The sequence below is a fragment of the Pholcus phalangioides genome, unplaced genomic scaffold (assembly GCF_987345545.1).
Source record: "Pholcus phalangioides strain wild (caught in Gottingen) unplaced genomic scaffold, Ppha-v1.0 ptg000002l_1, whole genome shotgun sequence".
Taxonomy (NCBI): Eukaryota; Metazoa; Arthropoda; class Arachnida; order Araneae; family Pholcidae; genus Pholcus; species Pholcus phalangioides.
The window spans coordinates 8,100,101-8,122,831 of NW_028301595.1; the positions used below are offsets into that span (position 1 = coordinate 8,100,101).

Genomic DNA, 22,731 nt, shown 5'->3' on the forward strand with positions numbered 1-22,731 from the left:
TTTTATTTTCAATTTTTTTTATTATTATTCCTCACCCACCCATCTTCCTCCATGAATGTATGGGTTCCCAATCAGTTTGGATTTCGGTTTAAAGCCAATGGCAATGAGCCACGAAAAAACATCCAGGAGAAGATCCGAGACCGCCACAAACAACAGACGGTTTTCCTACATTCCCGAGTGAGCATCCCTGTCGTCACTTTAATTTATTCGATTCGAAACATTATTTCTGAAAAAAATAATGAATTGAGGTTTTTGATTATATCTCCTTCAGTTTTTGTGAATGTGCTTCTCTCTACTGATAAACATTATTCATGGATCTTTGACAGCCAAGCTTAACTAAGAGGAATCGCTGTGAGTTTTTTTTTTTATTCATTTTTTTAAAATTCATTTCATATTCGACTGATGAATTTTCATTATTGATTATTTTATTCCCGCCCCTTTCCTCCATTTATGGTGAGATTTTGCTTTAACTACGCAAATGTATTGTTATATACATGAATTGAATTCATTGAATGAGAAATTCGATATTTGTGACAGCTTGCACGTTATAGCAATGAAACCTGAGTGGAAATGAAAATTTTATGTGTACTTTAATAATTGCGATGGCGGTGGGAGGAAATGTTTCAAAGAATTTGGTGCGTACAGAATGTTATGTATTATATAACATTGAAAATACAGCATATTGAAAACTAGGTAGGCTCTATGTGCAGGGCCGCAACTAGATGCTTGGGGAGCACGCATTTCGTAGCGCCCTCTTTTAATGTTGGAGGGGTTATAAAGAATGTGAAATGTGCACCCCTTCTCTTGTCTGGCATCCCATACCCACCTGTTTCTCCTGCCCCAAGTTACAGCCTTGCCTATGCGAGACTATTTAGTAGGCACGATAGAGCCGAAACAGGAGATGTGGTATAATCCTTTTTTGTTCTGTCTGTAGTGTTCTATGATTTTTTTTCTTCAGCGAGGAAAAAGACAGCATGACGAGTGAAAGGCACACACAAAAAAACCTACAGGCTCCATCCGCGGGTCAAGGACCATAAGATGGAAGGGGCAAATTGTGTGTTTTTTTTATTGGGACAAATTTTTCCCATATTATTTGTCTCTTTGGGGGGGGGGTGCGCATTGGTCTCATCACCCTTCTGTATCTGCGCTTGAAAGGCTCAATTACATTGAGCGAGTTTACCAGTTTCTTCCAGTCCATCAAGTTTTAATTGTGCACAACTAGTAAAATCGTTCAAGTAAAGGAGCTTGCAAATCATTATTTCTTCTTCATTTTTTTGTTTTTCTCTTTTGTTGCAAGCCAAAGTGAGAGGGATAGAAAAAATAGCCACACCCAGAAAATAACGCTGCAAGTAGCCCACCATTCAACTTAACTCGCACTAGCAGAGTTAGTGGTGAGTTTACCAGATATCGTTATTACACAGAGTGACTTTAGTAGCTGCGACTAAAACCGCAAGCGAGTAGCAAGTAATCATATCCAATGTAATTGAACCTTACCAGAGAAAAAAAAAATTACGTTAAAAACAAACATTGTGAATAACATTGAGAAATAAGATCCTCCAGTTGTTATGCTGGAACCAGACACACATTATTTGCATGAAGCGCTAAATATTGACAGTACAGCCTCCCCTACAGCATTGTCTGTCCCAGGTGGCAATAGTAGAAAGAGATGTTTTTTGACCCGAAATATATTGAGAAATTGGATTTTCTCCAGGTTAATTTTACATAAATGTGGTCATTGCCACTTTTTTTTTATTCCAAGCAATTGCTGTTTTTGTTGCTGTCAATTCAAGATGGCAGACAAAGAACACGTACGATTGTATAAAAAATTCAATTTATTACATGAAATCAATCTGATATGCAGCAATGTGTGATAGAAAATGGAAGCCAGATGGCAGCATGAACACGAAACAAGCGCAACTTGGTAACATAAATTACGTTGGGGCCAAGCATACACTCAGACCACACATTCCGGCATGTGCCAATTCGTTAGAAATTCCGAAGAGGAATGTGTACGAGGTGCATGTACTGTTTAGTAGTAGTATCAATGTGTGATAATCTAAAATGTGCAGGAAATGCAGAAAACTATAAAGGAAGTTATTTACAAAAAATTAACTCCTCTTTAAGTCCCCATTAAAAAGTCTTTGTTAATTTCTCTTTTCCTTAGTTGATTTTGTTTGAGGTGTAAATGCAAGCCGATCTCCTCGTTAGAAAGTCTCGCTACAAAGAGCAGCAGACCTACAACGGTGCAAATATTCAATCATTACACTTCACTCATAATTTGAAAAATGGATGGCAACACTAACAGCTGTCTCATACTACATTAAATATGCACTCAGACTGTTAGGTACACATACACACTTCTGGCACAACTCATTGCGGTAGTAAATTACACGTGGCGATAGACCACAGCTGGGCTTTGTTTGAAAGAAGAAAAAAAAAGTATTCTGGAAAACCAACAAAAGCCAAAGAAAATGACCAACTATGAAAAAAAATAGCCAACAGAATTAAGTATCCAATGAGGAGGGGGAAAAAGTGCCAACAGGCTACAAAAAAATTTGCCAAAGAAAAAAAAAGGGATGATACTATAGCCTTTAAATAAGCCGCTGTGGAGGTCGAGTGGTCATAGTGACAAACTCACATCATGGGGACCCGGGTTCGAGCCCCACCGTCACCACAGTGGTGGTCGGCTGAAGTTAGTTTTCTGTGGTTCCCAACTTCAAGGCGCAAATGCGAGCCAATCTCCCCGTTAAAAAGTCTCGCCACAGAGAGCAACAGTCCTACAAACAGTACAAATATTCAGTCATTACACTTCACTCACTTCACTTCTGAAATATAGATGGCAGCACTAAAAATTATACACAACATTAGATACGCACTCAGACTGTTAGGTACACATGCTTACACTTCCGGCACAACTCACTAGGTAGTAAATTGCCCATGGCGATAGACCTGAGTTGTGCTCGGCTTGAAAAAAAAACCTTTAAATAAGCCGCTGTGGTGGTCGAGTGGTCATAGTGACTGACGGATTTGCATCACGAGAATCCGGGTTCAAACCCCACCGTTGCCGCATGGTGGTTGGCCGAAGTTGGTTTTCAGCGGTTCCCAGGTGTAGTTTTTGAGGTGCAAATGCGAGCCGATTTCCCCATTAAAAAGTCTTGCTGCAGAGAGCAACAGGCCTACAACATTACAATTATTCATTCATTACACTATGAGTTGAGAAAAACCTCATAGTTTAAAAAATTGATTGTAGTTGGCAGCACTGCACATAACAAGCATTACACAGAAACAAACTTCACTATACCTACACCAACATTCCAACATGTACCAATTCGTTAGAAGTTCTGCAGAGGAATATGGACGAGGTGCATGTCTGGTTTAGTAGTAGTAACCTTTCCATACAAAATAACAGGGGGATGCCAAAATGTGAATACTTTTCCCCAGGTGAAAAAGCCAACTTTTGTTTCAAGTTGCGGCCTCTCTGGTAGTCAAGTTTTTCTTTAAGGCCGCAGTTATTAAACTTTCGTTATCCGCAGCTCCAGTGACTATCTACCTTGAGAGCCTCCAATGAAAATAATAACTGTATGAATCGGACAAAAACTGGTTCATGCCTACCATTGAGTATGAATGTATGAAAAAAAATTGGTTTCTCACATGCAATGACCTTGACAGTGATTGGTGATGCTCCTGGGAGCAGTGACGCACTCTCTTAGAATCACTGCATTAAAGTGAGTGTCTGGGTGTGTTCGCATATGATATCTATTCAACTCATTTCTATCTTAGTTTATGAAATGAATTAGGATTTACAAGCATAATTGGTTCTGTGAATGTGCTCATATTCCAAAACACTCATATATCTGAGTGAACTTCTCCACGAGAAATGACGTAAACTAATGATTCGTTCTACGACTATATTTCTCTCCTCAACATTGATTCTTTTCAAAGACAAAGTGCGGGTTTGGGTGAAGGCAGATAGATTTTTAGGAATCATAGAAGAGCTTTGATTTTGAAATGAATCGCATTAGCCTAAAACAAGAGGGTGGGACAGTCTTTCGTGAGCTTATGCTATGAATGGCACTCCCATTGTCAGTGACACGATAACAAATAAGTCAAATATTCTTGCCCCAATGTAAGTAATCAAATATTTGAAAGTGAGTAAATATGAAACAGAACTTGTTAAGACTGCCTTGCCTGTAGTGTGAGAAATAGAACTGTCTGTTAGTCACTCAACTCTGGATACTCAAATTCTGTGTAAATTTTAGCTTGTAATGTATAAGTTGTTGCTCATAAAGTCAAGATTTGTTGCAAATTTTTGTTGGTCTTGCATTAAAACAACACTACCAAATTAATCGTAATCTCAAGCAACTCTGTTTACACATGCTTTGCAAGACGAGCAAAAAATTGGAATACATTTTCACCTGATAAAATAGCAGTATCTTGCAATACGAATAGTATGTAGGCCTATACCAAAGCCTCCTAGATAAGGAATAAACACAGCTGACTATGGAAGTGGCATTCACAGGGCAAGTCCATGAAAAACAATGCCTCCCTCCTCTTGTGGTACGTTATTTCAAATAGAAGCCTTTGCTCTATCATTCTGAAAATATCATAAGGTTTCAGTGTAAAATGAGTAAAAATGCTTTGCTGTATGAGCGTTTTGGATTATGGCAGGGTTGTTTGATTTAAACCACGTTGTCTGGTTTTCTTCAAAAAGTCACAAAGTGGTCTAAATATAATGTTTTCCCCTGAAAAATATCACATAGGTCCATTATTAGTCAAAATTTTTCATTCTTTCGACATTTTCTATTCTTGGGGTATATTCTGTTGGTATACCTTTAAATGGTGTATGATATATATATATAAAATCTCATAAAAGTTGCCTGTACATAAATTTTCTTTCATATTAAGTAGTTGTTGAAAATTATATAAATTATATACAGTACTAAAGTTTCTCATTCTTACTGCATTTTCTAACTTTGCATTATATTCTGATGCTCTATCTTAAGCAAATTCATGAATGAGGATTCCATCATACATATATGTGGTGGTGGTGGTGAAGTATTATCTGACAGGTTTTTTTTCCCTTCACAAATAAGCAGCAACAGTAGTGTGATTTCACCATCATGCTAGGGCAGGTGGTCTTATAATCCAAAAGACACCAGCTGCTCTTAAAGGACAAAGACCTGTACTAGTAAGCCCCGTTCACATGTGCAATAAAACATCCTGGTAACAGGGATTTCTGCCACAAACCATTCACATGACGTTTAGTTTATGCTGGTAATCTCCCTCTTCTTTCCGGAAGTTGTCACTGGTTACGTGGGTTGAACGGAAGTGGTTGATTCAAGATAGCTGACGAAGGAGCTTACAGTAGTTTTCGCGGTGCAAAGGATTATGGGAAAAAGGTCTGTGTCGACCACCAATCCAACCCAAGAAAGATGGGCTTTTTTTTGTGATGAGCTTCTCTCCCGCCTTTTTTCCCCCTACAAGAGGAAAGAAGTTGTCATGGCGGTAAATATCACCAAAGCGACCCCCAATCTTGCACATGTGAACGGGGCTGTAGTTACATTACCTAAAAGACATTTTCATTTTCTTTCTACTGGAAGCAGCACATCTCATACTGTATATCACCACCAGGCTTAATATTGATTTTTTTACATATTTTCAACATTACCTCCAGTTAATCAGTTCTACTGTACAGTAGTAAAAACCCAAAATTCATTTAGTTCATGAAGTGGCCGGTAATTTGCTGCCCGAATAATTTTCAATTATAAGTAGAAATTCTTTGGAATATGGACTGTCAGCTATATACAGGGTCATTATAATTAAATTTCTGATTCCAAAACACGAATAAGAACTGCTGGTCAGAATGGCTTGAAAATTTGCATTGATCCATTGCATGAAGCAATGGAATTTTATTTGGTGAAAGAAAAAAATAAATAAAATGTACAAATAGATGATGCTGTACTTGGCTAGCAGTATAATATATTCTGCTCAACCACATCATTTTGGCACTTCACAGCATCAGTGTGTGAATAGCAGGGTTGGACAAATCCTAGATGCCGGGGTGACTAGAAAATTGGTTTTGGCACCTAAAATTTTATATACATCATTGCTAAAATGAAATGTAATTATACTTTTTTTTTTTTTTTTTGATTTCATAATAATGTGTCTCTTCCAACATGAGAATGGGTCATAAAATCCTGGAGGAAAAAGAAAAACATTGCCCAGGACTGTTTTTCTTGGGGAAAAACATGCTTCACTCTTAATGGATTTGGCTGGCACCTAATTTTTTTTTATTTGTCCAGCCATGGTGGATAGCACAAGATGCACATTCATTTTGACAATAACAAGATGACACAATACCTGACAGGTGACCCCCTATAACCCTTGCAAATTTTGGCCTTGGGGATGCCCCAAAATGTTATGTGCAGTGGTCGGATTGTAAACTTTGGTGAACTGAAAGCACATGCACATCATTACCATGACATAGGTCTATATGTTTGTGAACAAGTACTTTTGCTCTTCCCCTTCACAACCAGAACACGGTGGACAGCATATTTAACATTTCTTGCGTAAATTGCCGTTTTTTGTTTAAATGACTTCATTTTTGTGATTTTTCTATGAATTATTTAATTGTGCCATGCTAATTGCATTATCATTTTGCCTTGACTGGCTATCATATCCATTCTGTGAGCAAATTTCCCATGTGCAGGAGGAGTACAGTGTCGTCTATTTTACATTTTTAAATATTTTTCCCCCCTTTGCCATACAAAATTCCATTGCCTCAGGAACATTTATGTAAATTTTCAAGTCATTCTGACCAGTGGTTTTTACTTATATTTTAGTGTTTTAATATCAGAACTTTAGTTATAACCACCCTATCATAAATCATTGCTAATTAATCTCTGCATTAATTATGCTTCACTAAACACATTGTATTTACCTAGTTTTTATCAGTTTTTGCAAAATAGCATCCTAATTAAACGTATTGAAAGAGTAACTGGAGAAAACAACTTCATTATCGGGTTAAGAATATAAGAATTCTTAAACACAAAATATTTCCTTGAGTTAAGCTATAAAATAACTAAATTGCAAAAATTGGTTTTTATAAAAATTTAAAAAATATTTATAGATTAATTAATATGAGAATTGTGTTAATTACATTAATAAACATTTTATTTTAATTATTAAAAGTTTGAAAAATTTTTCAGAAAATTTATCATTTTTAGTGCAAATGCTATTAAAACCAAAAAAAAACAACCATTTTTTTACCAACCCTGGATTATGGGCATGTTTGCAGAATGAATTATGCTCCATAATCCAAAGTTCCATCATACTTGTATGTCTTAATTATGCAAGCTGAACGTGACCAAGACCACCTGAGATTACAGTTACTAAGGATTAGATTTTGAACTGCTCCAGACGAGTGTGAATGAATAAGAGTAGTAGAGGAAAGAATATTATTTTTCTTTACAACCTGAGGTGGGACAAATCTCTTGTAATAAAGATAAGATGTAATTGTTATTATGTGTTATGAAAATTTTTGTTACAGGGAGTGTACCATCACACCTCATTCCTCTTGTGAAGGACAAATACCAGTGACTCAGAGCAGCTAACAAAGCTGTATTTTAGAGTAACGCTAAATTGTGGTTAAAAGACATGAAAATTTCTTATGTAGGAAGTAGCTGATTTCTAACTTATCAGAATATTGTTTGATATCTCCAACTACTGCTACATATTTAAAAATCATCCTGCATCGGTAGTTATTTCATGTTTACAAATAGTGAACAAACTACTGTCTTTACAGATCCCCCCCCCCCCATTTAACTTATGTCAATCTTGCTTTGTAATTTATTATGTTTTTAATGTTTGGAAGTTATGTAAACTAATTGAATTTTTATAGGAGAGGGTCTATTAGCATTTTTTAATCCACAAACCCTTTTTCAGAATAATATTCAATGTGATAATTTTCTCATACAGTGGAACCTGGATGAAATAAAACGTCAAGAAACTGAAATATAATATTTCATTAAGTTTGTTATATGAAGGTGGCATCAAAGCATTCCATCCATGGGTCTATCTTCTGATTTTATTCAAGACAAGTTTCACTGTACAAGCTTTACTCTCCCCCCCATTAAAATATTTTCAAGGACTCATGCTCTAGAACAGGGCTTGACAAGCGCCAGGTTGCTATCGTGATTGCAAAATCATTATTGGCACCTAAAATTTTCTACATTGTGATTGCCAGATTGGAATCTGATGGTTGCACAAAGTTTTATTATTTTATTGCAGGGTGTCTTTCAACATGAAAGGAGTCATTAAGTCTTTGTCTCTGCAAAGTGAAAAAAAAATATTGTGGACTGTTTTTCATGGGAAAACATTGTGCTTGTCTCCAAGGAAATTTTGCTGGTGCCTAAATATTTTTCAAATTTGTCAAGCTCTGATTTAGGATTGCTTAGAAAGAAACAAATGTCTGTACCATGGTAGTGACACCAAAATCTAGGAAAATAATTTTAAATAGTAAAAACATTTAACAGCAAAATACAAGATTGGGCTCCTAGAGAATCTTTTTATGGGGGGGGGGGGGGGGCAGGACTGAATACCTACTAATTTTAATGTTAATGAGCATCGTTAAATGACATAAAATATGACTATAAACCTCTTTGCTTTTGAATTATTGACTATGCATGCAGAAGTGTAATCGTAAAAAGACTATGGTCGAAAGTTAAATACTTTCACCAATTTTGCTTCTTGAGATGAAGAAACAGTTGATATGACTTGTGTCTCAGATCTTGTATACCAATTTCTAAATGTTGGCAAATCCCAGGCGTCAAGTAACCATTGCAACTAAGAAATTAATATTAGTGCCTGAATGTTTCCTATGTGTGGTTACTAGATTTGAGTCCGAGGACAATACAAAATTTTGGGAATTTATATTGGGGTAACTATATAAAAACAGTATATTTTATATCATTAGCTGCCGAAGGCAGTCACAGTGTCCTCGAAATCTCAAAAGAAACATTACTTTTCACCAGTTTTTCATGAAAAAAATATCTGACACCTAAAAAATTGTTATAGCTCCTAGATCTTGTGATTTGTCAAACCCTGGTCATTTTTTTTTTTTTTTTCAAATCAAATAATCTTTTCTGAAATTGATTCACATAGAATTTTATTTTCAAAAAATATCTTATGAAACTCACTAAAATATTTTGATAATATACATTTCTTAGTACAATATATACATGTTGACAGAAATAATATACATCCAAGTACAGCACTGTTATCAAGTCTATAATTATAAATATATCTTTTACATCATTTTTACTAACAATAATTTGCACATGAAATTTCCAGGCTTCTAATTACATGTTCAATGAAAAGCGCATGATTTTTCATGTTTCTTTCCATGCATATTTACACAATTCATACAAAAGTTTTACCCCTCCCCCCTTTTCTCAAATCGGGCATTCATGTAGGGGTTTATTTGATGCTAATATTGCCTCATACCTGAGATCCTATCCTTTTCATATAAAGTAGACGGGTTATAACGACCCATTATCATTCCATGAATAACAGGCATTATATTGGGATGTAGTTGTATAGAAAGTTCAAAAAAATTAGCTTCTTAAGAGAGAATTCTGCATTTGGACTTAAAAAAATACATTATAACAGAAAAGAAGAATGCTAAGCAGTTGCAATGAAAATGCAGTGGCTTAAAAAATAATAATTTGATTGATTGCATACACATCAGGGTTGTAATTTCAAAACTGGTTTTAACCAGTCAGAACTATTTCAGCATGAAATCATATGTCCGCTTGATTGTATATATTCTTATCTCTTAAAAAAAGTGATTCATCATGAATGATTATCGGATGACATGTTCGTATGTCATATTCAAAAGTTTTCAATACCCTTTCTCTCCTCATTCCAGATTCAAAGAAACCAGATCATGAAGGAATAGTAACATACGGGTATTTATCAGGCATTCTATCATGTGTCTTGCCATTACAATAGCCAATTTCAAAAATCGAATTCACTTGTAGACTTTTTTTGTGGGATAGTGTTGAGTTTGAACATTGCATCAGATTGAAAAATCTTTGTAGAACATGATACTGGATGAATAGGAAAAGATTTGAGACTTTCGGTACCGGTTATTATAATGGTATATCCCGGGAGGGATAGAGCCTGGGTTGTGTCTGGTCTGACGGTCATTATAATGGAATGGTTGCAATAATAAATAGTCGTTATAACGAGTGTTGTTTGTAATATACAAATATAAAGTGCTATTTCATGAAAATGTGTCTTTCTGATGAATTAACCAACCATATTATATTTTGATTATTGGCACTTGATCATTTGCATTAATGTAGGAAGCAAAAACACTCTTCCCTATTCTATAGGAAGATTTCCCCCCCCCCCCAAACTCTAAGTTTTCTTGGATCTATCTTAGCCAATCAATAGACTCAGTAGACAGTCAATATTCAGAGACAAAATTCTGTTCTTAACAACTTCTAGATTTGCTATTTTTTTCCCTGAACATCCCAATATGCTGTATATCCCTAGTGATATTCATATCAAAAGTTAGAGGCACTTAATAAGGTCATTTACCTAACAGTTCAAAATCATTTCTATTGGCATCTTGATCTTCATAAAGTAATTATCAAGTGCTCTGTTACTTGTTCTGAGTTTATCGCTTCGAAGGGGTTGAATTTTTTGTTAGCTCTTGCCTATTAGAAAAAAGTTTTTTTCAAACATAATAAAATTCAAGAAAACAGCTATATAACTTATGTCCTTATAAAATTTAGTGACATCCACATCCTGTTACAACCATGTTTCGATATTTTCGTAAAATAACATTAGAGCTGTCATCAAAGTACAGGACTGTGATTGCTGATAGTTGCGTTGGTGCACAACAGGGCTTAGGCACCATTGATGGGGACATTAAATGAACTAAAGTTTGTATAATGGCATGATTTGTTGCATTAAGATGTGCGTTTAAAGGGAAGGCACATTCTCCTGCGCAGTAGAAAGCTCCGTACCCATCTGGTGCGATAATCCATTCCTGTAAATATTAAAAATAATGTAACTTTAGTTTTATTATCAAGCATTTCTAAATTAACACAAGAAGTGAAAAGGTCTTTGCTTATATCGGTCATTGTGTGTAAAATCTGCCTAAAAATCCAAAATGCCAATTATACTGTATATCAATGAAATTATATCTAACACAAAAATTTAAGATTCTTAACGATTTTCATTTGTTTAATATAAATGTATAACTAGAGATTTGGTTTACTTTCCAAATCAATTCAATACAGAATTTTTACAAAAAATTTATTTTGTGGCTGAATACCAAACATCAGATTTTCTTAAAATTCATTAGCTATAAAAATTTCTGCTTCAAATTTGAAATAAAAGTGTGGAATTTAATTGAAATTGATCTTTTAGAAGCTCTATATATATAAAAAATATCAAATGCTTAATTAAGTTGAATTTAATATTTATATATTGGTGATTTAAATGGAAATATAATGTTATTTAAGTTCACCAGGATTGGCTTTCTGTATCGAACTTACAGATTAAGGTGCAATTCAAAATCTACATTTTCATCAACACAGTGCATGAAAGCATGCCTGAAAAAATGAACTCTCATATGCAGATAAAAATAGATAGTTGATATTTCTTAAATTCTTGGGAAGAAATTGTGCAACAGACAATTATGAACTGTATTAAAAATCCAGACTTCGTATATTCAAGAAATTATAATGGGAATCGGATTGTGTGTGTTTAACTGTGCGAACACAAAAGTTCCTGTGACCTGTCTTCAACCGCTTCACTCCTGAGCGAAAACTGACGATTAAAAAAGTTTTTTGATTGATTTGTGTTTATTGTATGTCAAAATGAAAAGAGAAAAAATAATTTTGGTCGATATCTTTACTATACTCTGTTCGTTCTAACTTGGGTCCTGATGTAAATAAAAGCACGTGTGCGATGCCCAAAATGATTGGTTGAAGAACATTTCACCTTTTCTTACTGCGCAACACCGCCAAAAATATATTCCTTTGTCGTTTGCCCCTCATACCATAAAATAACTCATAATTTTTATTTTTTTCAAATATTTATTCCATATTATTTCAAAGTTATCTGGAAGATGGGAAAAAATGTTTTTTAAATATCGGTCAAAGCGTTTTTGCTGCTATGTCTTCAGGGTGGGTGTTGACAGGATACGCCTTTCTCACTCAAGCATTACCGTCCCCTTTTGAAATGGAAGTATCATTTTATTATTATTATTGCTATTAGCAAACAGATTTGATATACACTTGTATACGCTTCTTCAAGAGGTCTTGCAAGAAAAAGAGTTTTCTTCTTTATCGTTTAATGACATAAATGAAATATGCGTGTCTATCTTGTTTGGCAGAGCCATTTGAAAATATATTTCTTTGCAGCTGCTGTGGACTCCTATAAACAAAGTTTCTGTCAACAAGATTTTTTTCCTCACCCACGGACTTTAGCTTTGACGTACACTGAAGGGGGGGGGGGTGTTTCGTCGAAGGCGGACGTGAAGGTAAAGTTTTGAAACTCTGGTTCGAAAGAGTAATGCTCATTTTTGATTCAGTTAGCCTCATTATGACAGACACTATAGATCCCGTGAGAAAGCCTGGCCTGGGGGACCCATTAAAGATATTAAAGATTCCAGTTCAGGGGCTCCTGCTGCTGGATGTTGGGGTCATGGCTCGCAACCTACGCACGGATAAAAAACCGAAATTGTCGACAAAAAACAGGATATCAACAACAGGTTGAAGTAAATGTGGATGACTCTCTCAATCAAATTGGAACTTCTACATCCCGTGGATTATTATGAAATATTTAATTATACAGACCTGCAAGAAAAATAAAAAGCGGCAACACAACGGTAAGTTGCTCATAATTTGTTTCATGTTATAATTGGTAGCATATCAATTAGCTCGGAAATAAAATTTTAAAATTCTGAAGAAAAAAAAATAAGAAGAAAAAATGATTTTTTTTTCTCACTATCTGCTGTAAAATAATAAACAACTCGCACAAACTTTTGTAATGACCATGGCCCCACATCCTGTCACAACCCCCCCCCCCCCCCCGGCTGTGTCCGGGCTGGAGCCCTGTCATCCCAACTCTTGAGGAGTGTGCCATGATAATGACAGAATATGTTATGGAATTTTTTTTTTCGGAGATATATATATACCTCTTTCTATTATAATTAGTGTTATCAACAGTTTTTATTTCAAAAAAATTTAGAGAACAGTGAAAAAAAATTTCCAGGAAAATTTTTTATAAATTAGAATCATTATTTACAATCTCACGTTTGAGGAAAAAACGCACGTAATGAAGGGGCGGGTAAAATTACAACCAATAGAGATAAAGGATGCGGAGTGATATCAAAAATTGGTACAGCGGTGTATTTACATCAGGACACAAGTTAGAGCGAACAGAGTATAGAACCATTTATGTAGATCATACAGAAAGTAACACCCATTTTCAAATACAAAACTGCATGCAATTTTTACACATTATGCATTTTCATACCTTATGCTAATTTTCTACATAGTTCCCATTTAAATTTAAACATTTGTCGTATCTTGTAACAAGCTTTTGTGAATACCAGCATCATAGTTTTCTGCCACCATTCTATGAAGAAAACTGTGACCTCTTTGAGCTTTTCACAGTTCTGAAAATGTTTTTCTCCCAGTAACTCCTTAAGTTTGGGGAAGAGATGAAAGTCACTAGGAACTTCAATAATTTCCTCATGAAATATTTCAAGGACTTGTTTCGTTTTCTCAGCAATGTTAAGCTACACATTGTCATGCAGAAGCACAATGTTGCTAGACAGCATTCTGCACCTTCGATTCTATATCAACTGACAGTTTCTTCAGTGTGGTGAACGCACAGATGACTCACCCATCATATCATGTTACACATCTTTGATTTTCTAAAAATTTCACTTGGCCACACATTTTTTAGCATTCGGATAGCAAATTACAGACCTTACTTCACAAATGGTGGGACGCTCAATTTTTTAGATGTTTTGATCGCCCACCAAAACAACAGACACTCCGAATATGATGCAAACTTGTACACAGTTAGAGGGCAACTGACTGAAACTGGTTGACCTTGAATCGGACACCTGCCACTGCTAAAATGGCACGTATGCACGAACAGGTATTACATTACGTTCAAACGACCCTCATATAAGCTAGATACATATACGTGTACCTCGGGTCTTGATTTTAAAAAAAAGAATCATTAAAAATGAGGTACACGTGTGTACTTCTGGAGCAAAGAGGATAATGTAAAACAGGTTGAAAAGTTTTTATATCAGTCAACTTTTATTTTTACCTATTAGAAGGGAAAAAAATTACTGACCTCCCATCCAAGATCTCGAAAACTAACATATAATGTCCATCTTTGACAGCTTCTTCTTGATGGATAGGTGTCTATGAAAAACATTAAGCCAAAGCATACCAGTTTTTAGTAATGCTAAACACTCACACAACATAAAAATTCAGTCATCTACCATTTCCACATTAAAAGACAGATGGCAGCGCCAGTATAATATGAAATATGCATAACTCTGACAACAAATACATTAGGGCCACACATTTTGGCTTGTGGACTTACCAATTCATTAGGAATTCTGTAAAGGAATGTGTGTGAGATGCATGTGTGGTGAAGTAGTAATATATATACATATATAGTTGTCCTCTAGAGGAGATATCTCTACATATATGTTGCCATCTGGTGACTCTGGTATCATTTACCAGCAATTAGCTGATTGTTGTCACTGTTTTGCACATATATGCTCAAAGGAAGAATTATTCTGTCTTCATAGCTTAGTGGTAGAACATTGTGTACATAACTGGGATTAGAGTCCCAATGGAGACACATGAATTCTTTCCAAAACCAGCATCTCTACATATAGCCAGTTTTCTGTGTATCTTGTGTAAGTCGTAATGCTAAACAGTGTAGAAGACTCATAAAAAAAATTCCCCTTCATCAAAATTCTGTTGCAATTCTTGAGACACATGTTTCAATTTTTACAGAGTACCAATACAATAAAAATTAATCAGATGATTTGAACATGCTTTACATCAAATGTTAAGGTTTTTTTTTTAACCCATTACCTGTGTCACCCAAACTGGGGGAGGATAACTCAAAAGTACCATGCTTTGTGATTAGACCGTGTTTTTTTTTTTTGTGCAAAAAATAGGTTTTACCTTTCAATTTAAAGGCCAAATTGAATTTGCCTTTGCTTTTTAGTATTGTTGTTTAATTTGTCTATAATGCACAAAATTAAATGGGAAAAAATAAAAAGCATAAAAAATGGAAGTAAACATTCCGCTGTTAAGGGGTTGATGTTTGTCTATGGGAGAGAAAAAACTTAATCCAGTTACCCACTGCTGTTATGAAAGAATTATAGATGTAAATTAGCAATATAAATGAAGAAATGTGAAATAAAATATAAAAGATAGGGGTTCTCTCTTTTTCTCTCAAATGCCTGGCACTTCATTGCATGGATTTAAAAAGGAATAAAGATCTATGAAGGCATATTTACTTGTATATGGATTATATGCACTTTTTTTGTCATAATGATTATCATGATGACGTTTTTTTGTAGCCCTTGGTTTCCTGATAAGGTATTCTGGAGTTTTGAAATATGCAACCAAAAATGGTTGTTTTTCTTCTGCTCCTCTTGACCCTATCAGTCCTATTTCATGTGGATCAAAACTGTGTGCTACAAATGAACAAAATTTAAAAAAAAAAACATTCAGTTGCATTGAACAATTGTTAATTATGCCATTTCATATCAATTGTAAGTTTAGTTTACTGGTTGTGCATTCAAAAAGGGAAAAGGGATTAATAATAATTTGGTACGATTATCACAATTTTTGTTTTGAGTGAAAGTGAAATACTTACAGCTTCCAACAGCTTTGATCTTTAAATAAAGACCATTATTTTTATTAGGAAAAGCCATCCAATTGAGGAACTGTGAAGTAACATTAAAAACCAGCCACCCTTTATCAACACCTGATATGATTATTTCATCAGCAGGCTCCAAAAGGTTTTTACTGAATAAAAAAATTATAAAGAAAGATATTAATTTTCAAACAGTACATGCATTGTGCTGTACTAATACATGGTGTGTTGATAAACTTCCTAAAAATGTGGTTTGAAACTAGAAGCATTGCCTTGTTTTTTTCATACATCTAATTCCAAAGAGAAATCCACAACTGATAAATGACTTAAATTTTGTGAAAAGCTATTGAGTCTAACAGTTCAAAAGAGGTTATTTGATTGAACTGTTAATGAATATGCAAAATAACCTAATTAGAGTTCAATAATTTTTAATAGCATTAAACAAAATCTAAATGAGTTTCTATCATTGAAGCACACATTTACTTTGCTTCATACATTTACTTCATTTAATTTTTTGTGAACTACTCGAACACAGCGGTTCTCAACCTTTTTGGAACTGCGGCCCTGTGAATCAAATTTCTATGAGTCTATGGCCCGTTTATACTACTCATTCATAAGGCAATAATTGATAAACAACCAATAACATTTTAATTGCATGCTAATTAGTTAATTAAAATCCTTTAATTGATTAATTAAAACAATGTTAATTAAAATCATTTTAATGAATTAAATTCATTATTATCTTTTGAACTGATGTAACTTTTTTTTTGGTATTGTATTAATAATGTGCAGAAGTCAAAACATAAAGAGTTTCATCAGCAACTGCAGTAAGCATCCTCAGTGCATAGGTGCTGGAACCTGGGTACTGAGGCTGCTTGAGCATTCCTATAAACTTTTAAGAGGGGGCTGGCTGAGCCCCACAATAATTAATGAATATAAAATGCAACACTCCACTCCCTGTCCTGCATAAGATCTTCAGCCCATGTGTACGGGACAAACGTCAACTTTGTCTCCTCAATGTTTTCTTCATTTCGGCGCCTCTGCTTCATCAGAAAATGTAATAGATCGCAAATCAATCGAAACGTCTTAATAATGTTCAATTTTATAGAGTTATTTTTCAGTTTTCACATTCACAGTGGGTAATTTATTTGTGCTGACATTTGATGCAGTACTTATTAATTAGCACTTTTTAATAATTTTGTGTAAAATGTATTTTACAATCGAATTTTGTATTTAATCTAGAAAGAATGTAATAATATAAAAAATTTGTCACGCCATAAAAGTCAGCTGAAGAGCAGAAAATTGTTCAATTTTGGGCAAAACACTCTTTTCTGTATATTAATGATAGATGCTCATGTTAAATTGTATAACTTAATAAATTTCAAACTTTGAGCACACGATTTTTCTACTCAAAAAATAGAGAGAAGTTTTTAAATTTTAAACAAAAATTTGGATTTGTGATCCTATTATTTGAATGAATGAAAAATATGGCACTGAAAAAAATCAAAATGAAAACTTGCAACTTAATTCACTGCATTCTTGCGAAGAAAACAGTATTTGTTTTCACCAGTAGTTATGTGTATCTTGATCACTGATTTAAAACACAATATTTTCTGTATGCAGCAGGTTCTTCACTGATTTAAAAAGTCATTGACATTTGCCACGCATAAGTAAAGTACTTCCTTCATTTCTGAGAACAGGTGAATGCATTCTCCATCTTGTTATAATAGAACTGTTAGAGGTTTTTTTTTTACCGTGGTCGTAAATAGCAGGTCCAATGGTTAAAGGTGGTTTTCTATTGCCCAGAAATTCCCAATCACTCACAATTATTCCCCTTTGAAATTATGTGGCTTGGTCACTGGCGAGCAGCACAGATGTTTTTCCAGTCACCTAGAGGAATTCTAAGATACAGAGTTTTCTCATGGCTTATTTTCTTCAGGACATTTTCTGTGTTGCCGATAATAGCAAACAGTGAACACGCGAATAACAGTCATCTGGTTGTCAACAGAGAGCCCTGAAGCAGTACGAAATTTTCAGGAAAGAGGGACGAAAAGTATGGAAAAACAATTTTTTCCTCGGCTGTATCATTCAGGCTTCATGACGACGGATACTCAAAATTACAAAAAAAAAAAATAGATTATGGGCAAAGACACATGTTTCCTTTCCTTGGGGCCTTGCAACAAAACAAGTGTGATAGGGGAAGCGGGATTCTTCAAATTCCTATATAATTTACGGTTGCAGCTGGAAGCCTTTGTTCTGGAACTATAGGAAGGTTTTTCATCTTTTCCCCCTGTATGATTTTTAGACTGAAAATTTTGAATAAGTTGTTCCATATTGGTGAAATAAATCAATTAGTTATTTGTGGAATAAACAGGCAATGAATATATTCTTGCTGCCCGACAGTTGAGAAACACTGCTGTAACATGTTACCAAAAGAGTCAATTGTCATGCTATGCTCAACCTTGAATCACTTTATTTTGAATATTTTTTCTGTTAACCATATTATAATACAAAACCCCAGATTATTTCTCAAGATATTTTCAATAACACAAATTTCTTCAAAAAAAATCATTAAAAAACTGCAAGTCGTATCTAGTCTGACCTATTTTCATGTAGCTTTTATGATGGTTTTCATGACACTTAAATGTCATGCTGATTTATGAGGTGTAGGCCTATTCAGGTCAAAAAAAATTTTTGGGTATACTTACCCTTCCATATGAACTGCATACAAGTCAAGCATGAATACATGTTTCCAGTTATCATTTATCATGGAAGGATCTCTGAAAATTCTCAGCTCCGCAGCAAAAACAACTTCATCTGGAGGAACTTCTGAGATATCAAAGAAAAAGCGCCTGTCTTTCTCATGCCTGAGATTAGCACCTTTTTTATGATGAACTAAATGTAAAAAAAAAAAAATTAATGTATTTTACAAAGTATGAGATATCCAATTACATATGAAACAGGGTTTAAGCTGGATAAAAAATTCCTTTTGCAAAAAAAGCGAAAATGGGGGAAAAGTTTTAGCAAAATGGTAATGTAATGGTTAGATGCCTACTCGTTTCGTACCTCCTGTACGCATTTTTGAGAAAGTGGCTACTACTTTTTTTGCATTCTACGATTTTCTTTCGCATTTTGCGAAAAATGTGACTGTAGCTGAAACCCTGATATGAAAACCCTTCCTGTTTATGTGATATGTTTGATTTATATATTAACCATCAAACCCACTCACCCCCCCACCCCCAAGTGTGGGGTGCACCCATCACCCCAGAAAATACTTCAAAATCTTCTCTTGGAGATGTGAAGCAGGGTGTTATTGGTCCATCAATATTTATGAAATGTTCAAGAGTCCATGCCAAAACCAGTGCTGCCTGAAATGCAGAATGGGGCCTTGTGAATATGAGATCTGGTTAAAATTTTCTAAAGTAAACATCTCTTATCAAGTAGAGGGGCCTCAGAAAAATCACTTACTGAGGCTCTGGATGCTTTTACGATGGCCCGGTCCAAAACTTTATATAAATGCGAAAATCGTAAGTTTTAATGAATTTTCTAAAATAACCTTCCCTTTTCTGTTTTTTCAACTGGTGGAAATTTTTGTCGTCCAGACTGTAGTCCACCAGTAGAAGAAAAATGGACCACTTGTGCATAGTATTATATCATTTATTATTGCTGCTGTGAAAATGCACAGGTTTTTTTTTAAATAATTTAAATTGCATCTCAACTTCCCAGAAGGGAGTCTTATCTTCAAGCACATGTTTTTTTTTTACTAGTTTCAGATTTTCCAAATTCTCTTTCATCTAACATGCTTATGCTTGGAATTAATGGCTAATGAGCAATTTATAAAAAAATCATTAAAATCTTACTAGCTATTTATTCAAAAACAATTTTATTTAAACATTAATTTCATAAACATTTTTAGGGATCACTCATACAAATAGTTTGTCATTTTTACCATGTGACCAGCATCAACATAAGTTTTGAATTTTGGGGGGGGGGGGGGTAATTCATTGCTAATTGAGTAAAAGAAATTTTAAGTTTCCAATACAAATTAAAACAAAAAAATTTTGTGATTTTTCACTTAATGGAAAATGTAATATTAATTGTTGCAAGGATTTAAAAATTTAAAATATTTTAATTTTCGTTGATTTAAAATACTTTTGCAGGTTGATAATTATTAGTCATAATTTTTCTGGAAGAGATTCCTTGTGCCCCCCTCCAAAAGCCAATCATGCTATGTCCCTAGAGTTAAGTGAATTTAAAAAGTAGGTATTTTCAAACCATTTCAAATGTAATAAAATGAAATATATATGGTGGGACATGCATCAGATAAGTAAAGAGGGAAAAAAACTTGAAACATTGCCGTGGATATTAAACATAATAATAATTAAATATATATATATAGTATAAAAATTGATATTTGTGGATTTGCATTGAAGAAACCAACTCGCCCATACCGTACGCATGGCTGATCTCACGTGGTTGCCCTAATGTAAGCCAATTGAATTCACATAGATTCCCGCCCAGCCGAGTGCATAATAGCATTGACACTCATGCACGTAATAGTCAAGCTGTGAACGCAGGCAGTCAAGTTCTGCGCTCAAACATGTGCTCGATAAATGAAATTAAAATTCAACTTACTTCGATTGACAAAGCTTATTATGACATCCGATTCACTAAGTGTCCGCAATCCATTTTTTTTCTTCGCGTTTTTTTTTACGACGGTACCGGATTCCAAATTTTCGAGTTCTTTGTACAAATCGATGAGATATAAAGGAGCCGAATTGTTTCTATAATGAAGCCTAGGTTTCGGCCTTGTTTCAAGGCCCAAAATATTGAGCATTTCTTTTGAAAGATCTTGTTTGTCTTTCGATGCTAAAGGCTTATATAAAATGCTTTGTTCGCGTCCATTGTCAGCGTAAAATGCTCCGGATAAACAGTGGACAAAGCTGAAAGGAAATGTACAAGCGACGCAAAACAAGAATTTGTAAATAGCATCCATGTTTTTTGGGATGTTCATCAACGATGAAGTTGCCTCACCACTGGTCGAGCAGGTGTCTTAGAAGGGGTGCAAGTTTTGCCGCCAGCGTGTCTGGTTTTTATCTTGTTTGGAACATTCTTTTTTCTTTTTAAATGATGCCAGGGACGATCCATAAGCTAAAAACTGATTTCATTCATGTGCGCCTTCATTCAAATGTTTTTAAATGCATTCTATGCGCGCCCAAACAAACATTGTTTAAATGTAAATTTTGAAGCTCGAATCGATTTTTTTTTTTTCTGGTGTTGGAGTACATTCATTCAGTAGAGTTTATAATTCGAGTTGATAACTTCGAGGTTCCAAATAATCCTAGGCGCACTGTAATTTTTCAAAATTCTTGTTTAAAACCTCTGTTTTTCGCCAAGCAATTGAGTTTTGTTTTATTTTATCCGTTTTTTCTCGCGAATGCGAGTGATTTCAGTTAGAAAGAGGTCTTGATCTTCTAGACTGGTGTCTCCGTATCCTCAGGCCCTGCAGTGAAATGGTAGCCTTCCACAGTAAAGTTTTCTAACCTCAGAAAGAAAAAATGCAGATATAAATACGGAAGGAAAGTTTTTTTTTTATCCGCACTAAAAAACTGAGTTTTTTAATGCATAATCGCGCGGATTGTACACAAGAAAATATGGTAATTTGTGGACATTTTATCCTATTAAAACCATATTTCGCATGATTTGTTTTTCATTTAAACAAAATAGCACTCAATTTTGAATTTCCTCTAAATTTTCATTTAAAGGAAAGGCATTTTGTGTTCATGTACCTGTGTATCTGTAACCCACGACGATTGTGTCTAGGTTTTTGTGAAGATATATATCTCTGAAAATGTTTTTAATTAATGATGTTACTGTTATAACTATAAACAAGTATTCAAGCATAGAGGTGATAAATTTCAAGGTGATTGACCTGTGTTTCCCATATTATAGTATAATTCAGGGGTTCTCGAACTTTTCCACCCGCCGCGCTCCTTTCCCTGATCAACGTTTAACCGTGGCTCCCCGGAATAGTTTAACATGCGATCTCTTCGTGCTAAGCGGCGCCCTTGGCAAAGGTTGGCGGCGCACATTTTGAGACCCCCTGATATAACTTATATAGATTACGCAAATATCAAACCCCCAAAAGAAGACCCTCATTATCTTTAAAGGGATACGCAGCTGTCTGCAGTCGTTAAATAAACTCGACTTCTACTATAAATTACTAACACGGATTCGTATACACCAGCGATTCTCAACCTTTTTTGACTCGCGGAGCCCTTTTTAGTTAAAAAAAATTCTATGGCGGAGCCCCGTAGGCCCATTTCTTAATTATTCATCAAAGTTATTGATTTATTTTTACTATTTAAAAACATTTATAATAATTTTTTTAAATTTTACTGGTTTTTCCCTCGAGCGGCCGTGGAGCACCGGTTGAGAACCGCTGGTATACACCAGTTTCCCAAACCTTTTGTTCCATCGCCCCCTTCAGAAATTGTTTCTCTCATCGCCCCCCGACTCAAGCGAACCCATAGGATCCTATGTTACATTTGTACCTTCTATCGCCCCGTCCGGACCATTCCATCATCCACCAGGGGGCGATATCGCCCACTCTCTCTTTGGGAAGCACCGGTATACACAAATCTCCATTAAATGAAGTAATTTCGCCTATGAATGCATTACATACAGATTTATTTATTATTTTTTGTTTTTGTGATGCGATGAACACGTCCTCAAAATTGGCTACCCGACCGAGCCGGCTGTATTTCCAAAAAAATTATTTTTACG

At 34.8% G+C, this 22,731-nt stretch overlaps 2 protein-coding genes across 2 annotated transcripts in view; one reads left to right on the forward strand and one right to left on the reverse strand.

The window, feature by feature from the left end:
* The first annotated feature begins 90 nt into the window (after positions 1–90).
* LOC149089326 (uncharacterized) overlaps positions 91–22,731 on the forward strand; it is a 36,028-nt gene continuing 13,387 nt past the window's right edge. Inside the window, exon 1 of the mRNA XM_089237946.1 lies at positions 91–351. The gene's annotated coding sequence lies outside the window, so the exon portion shown is untranslated. The remainder of the gene's footprint in view (positions 352–22,731) is intronic.
* On the reverse strand, positions 9,150–21,017 carry gbb (TGF-beta family member glass bottom boat). The gene is made up of 6 exons (XM_089237934.1): positions 20,581–21,017; positions 18,654–18,840; positions 15,946–16,097; positions 15,584–15,763; positions 14,395–14,465; positions 9,150–11,059 (listed from the first exon to the last, which is right to left on the reverse strand). Exons 1-6 carry the CDS (start codon positions 20,957–20,959, stop codon positions 10,799–10,801), a joined length of 1,230 nt encoding a protein of 409 aa, XP_089094060.1. The 5' UTR covers positions 20,960–21,017; the 3' UTR covers positions 9,150–10,798.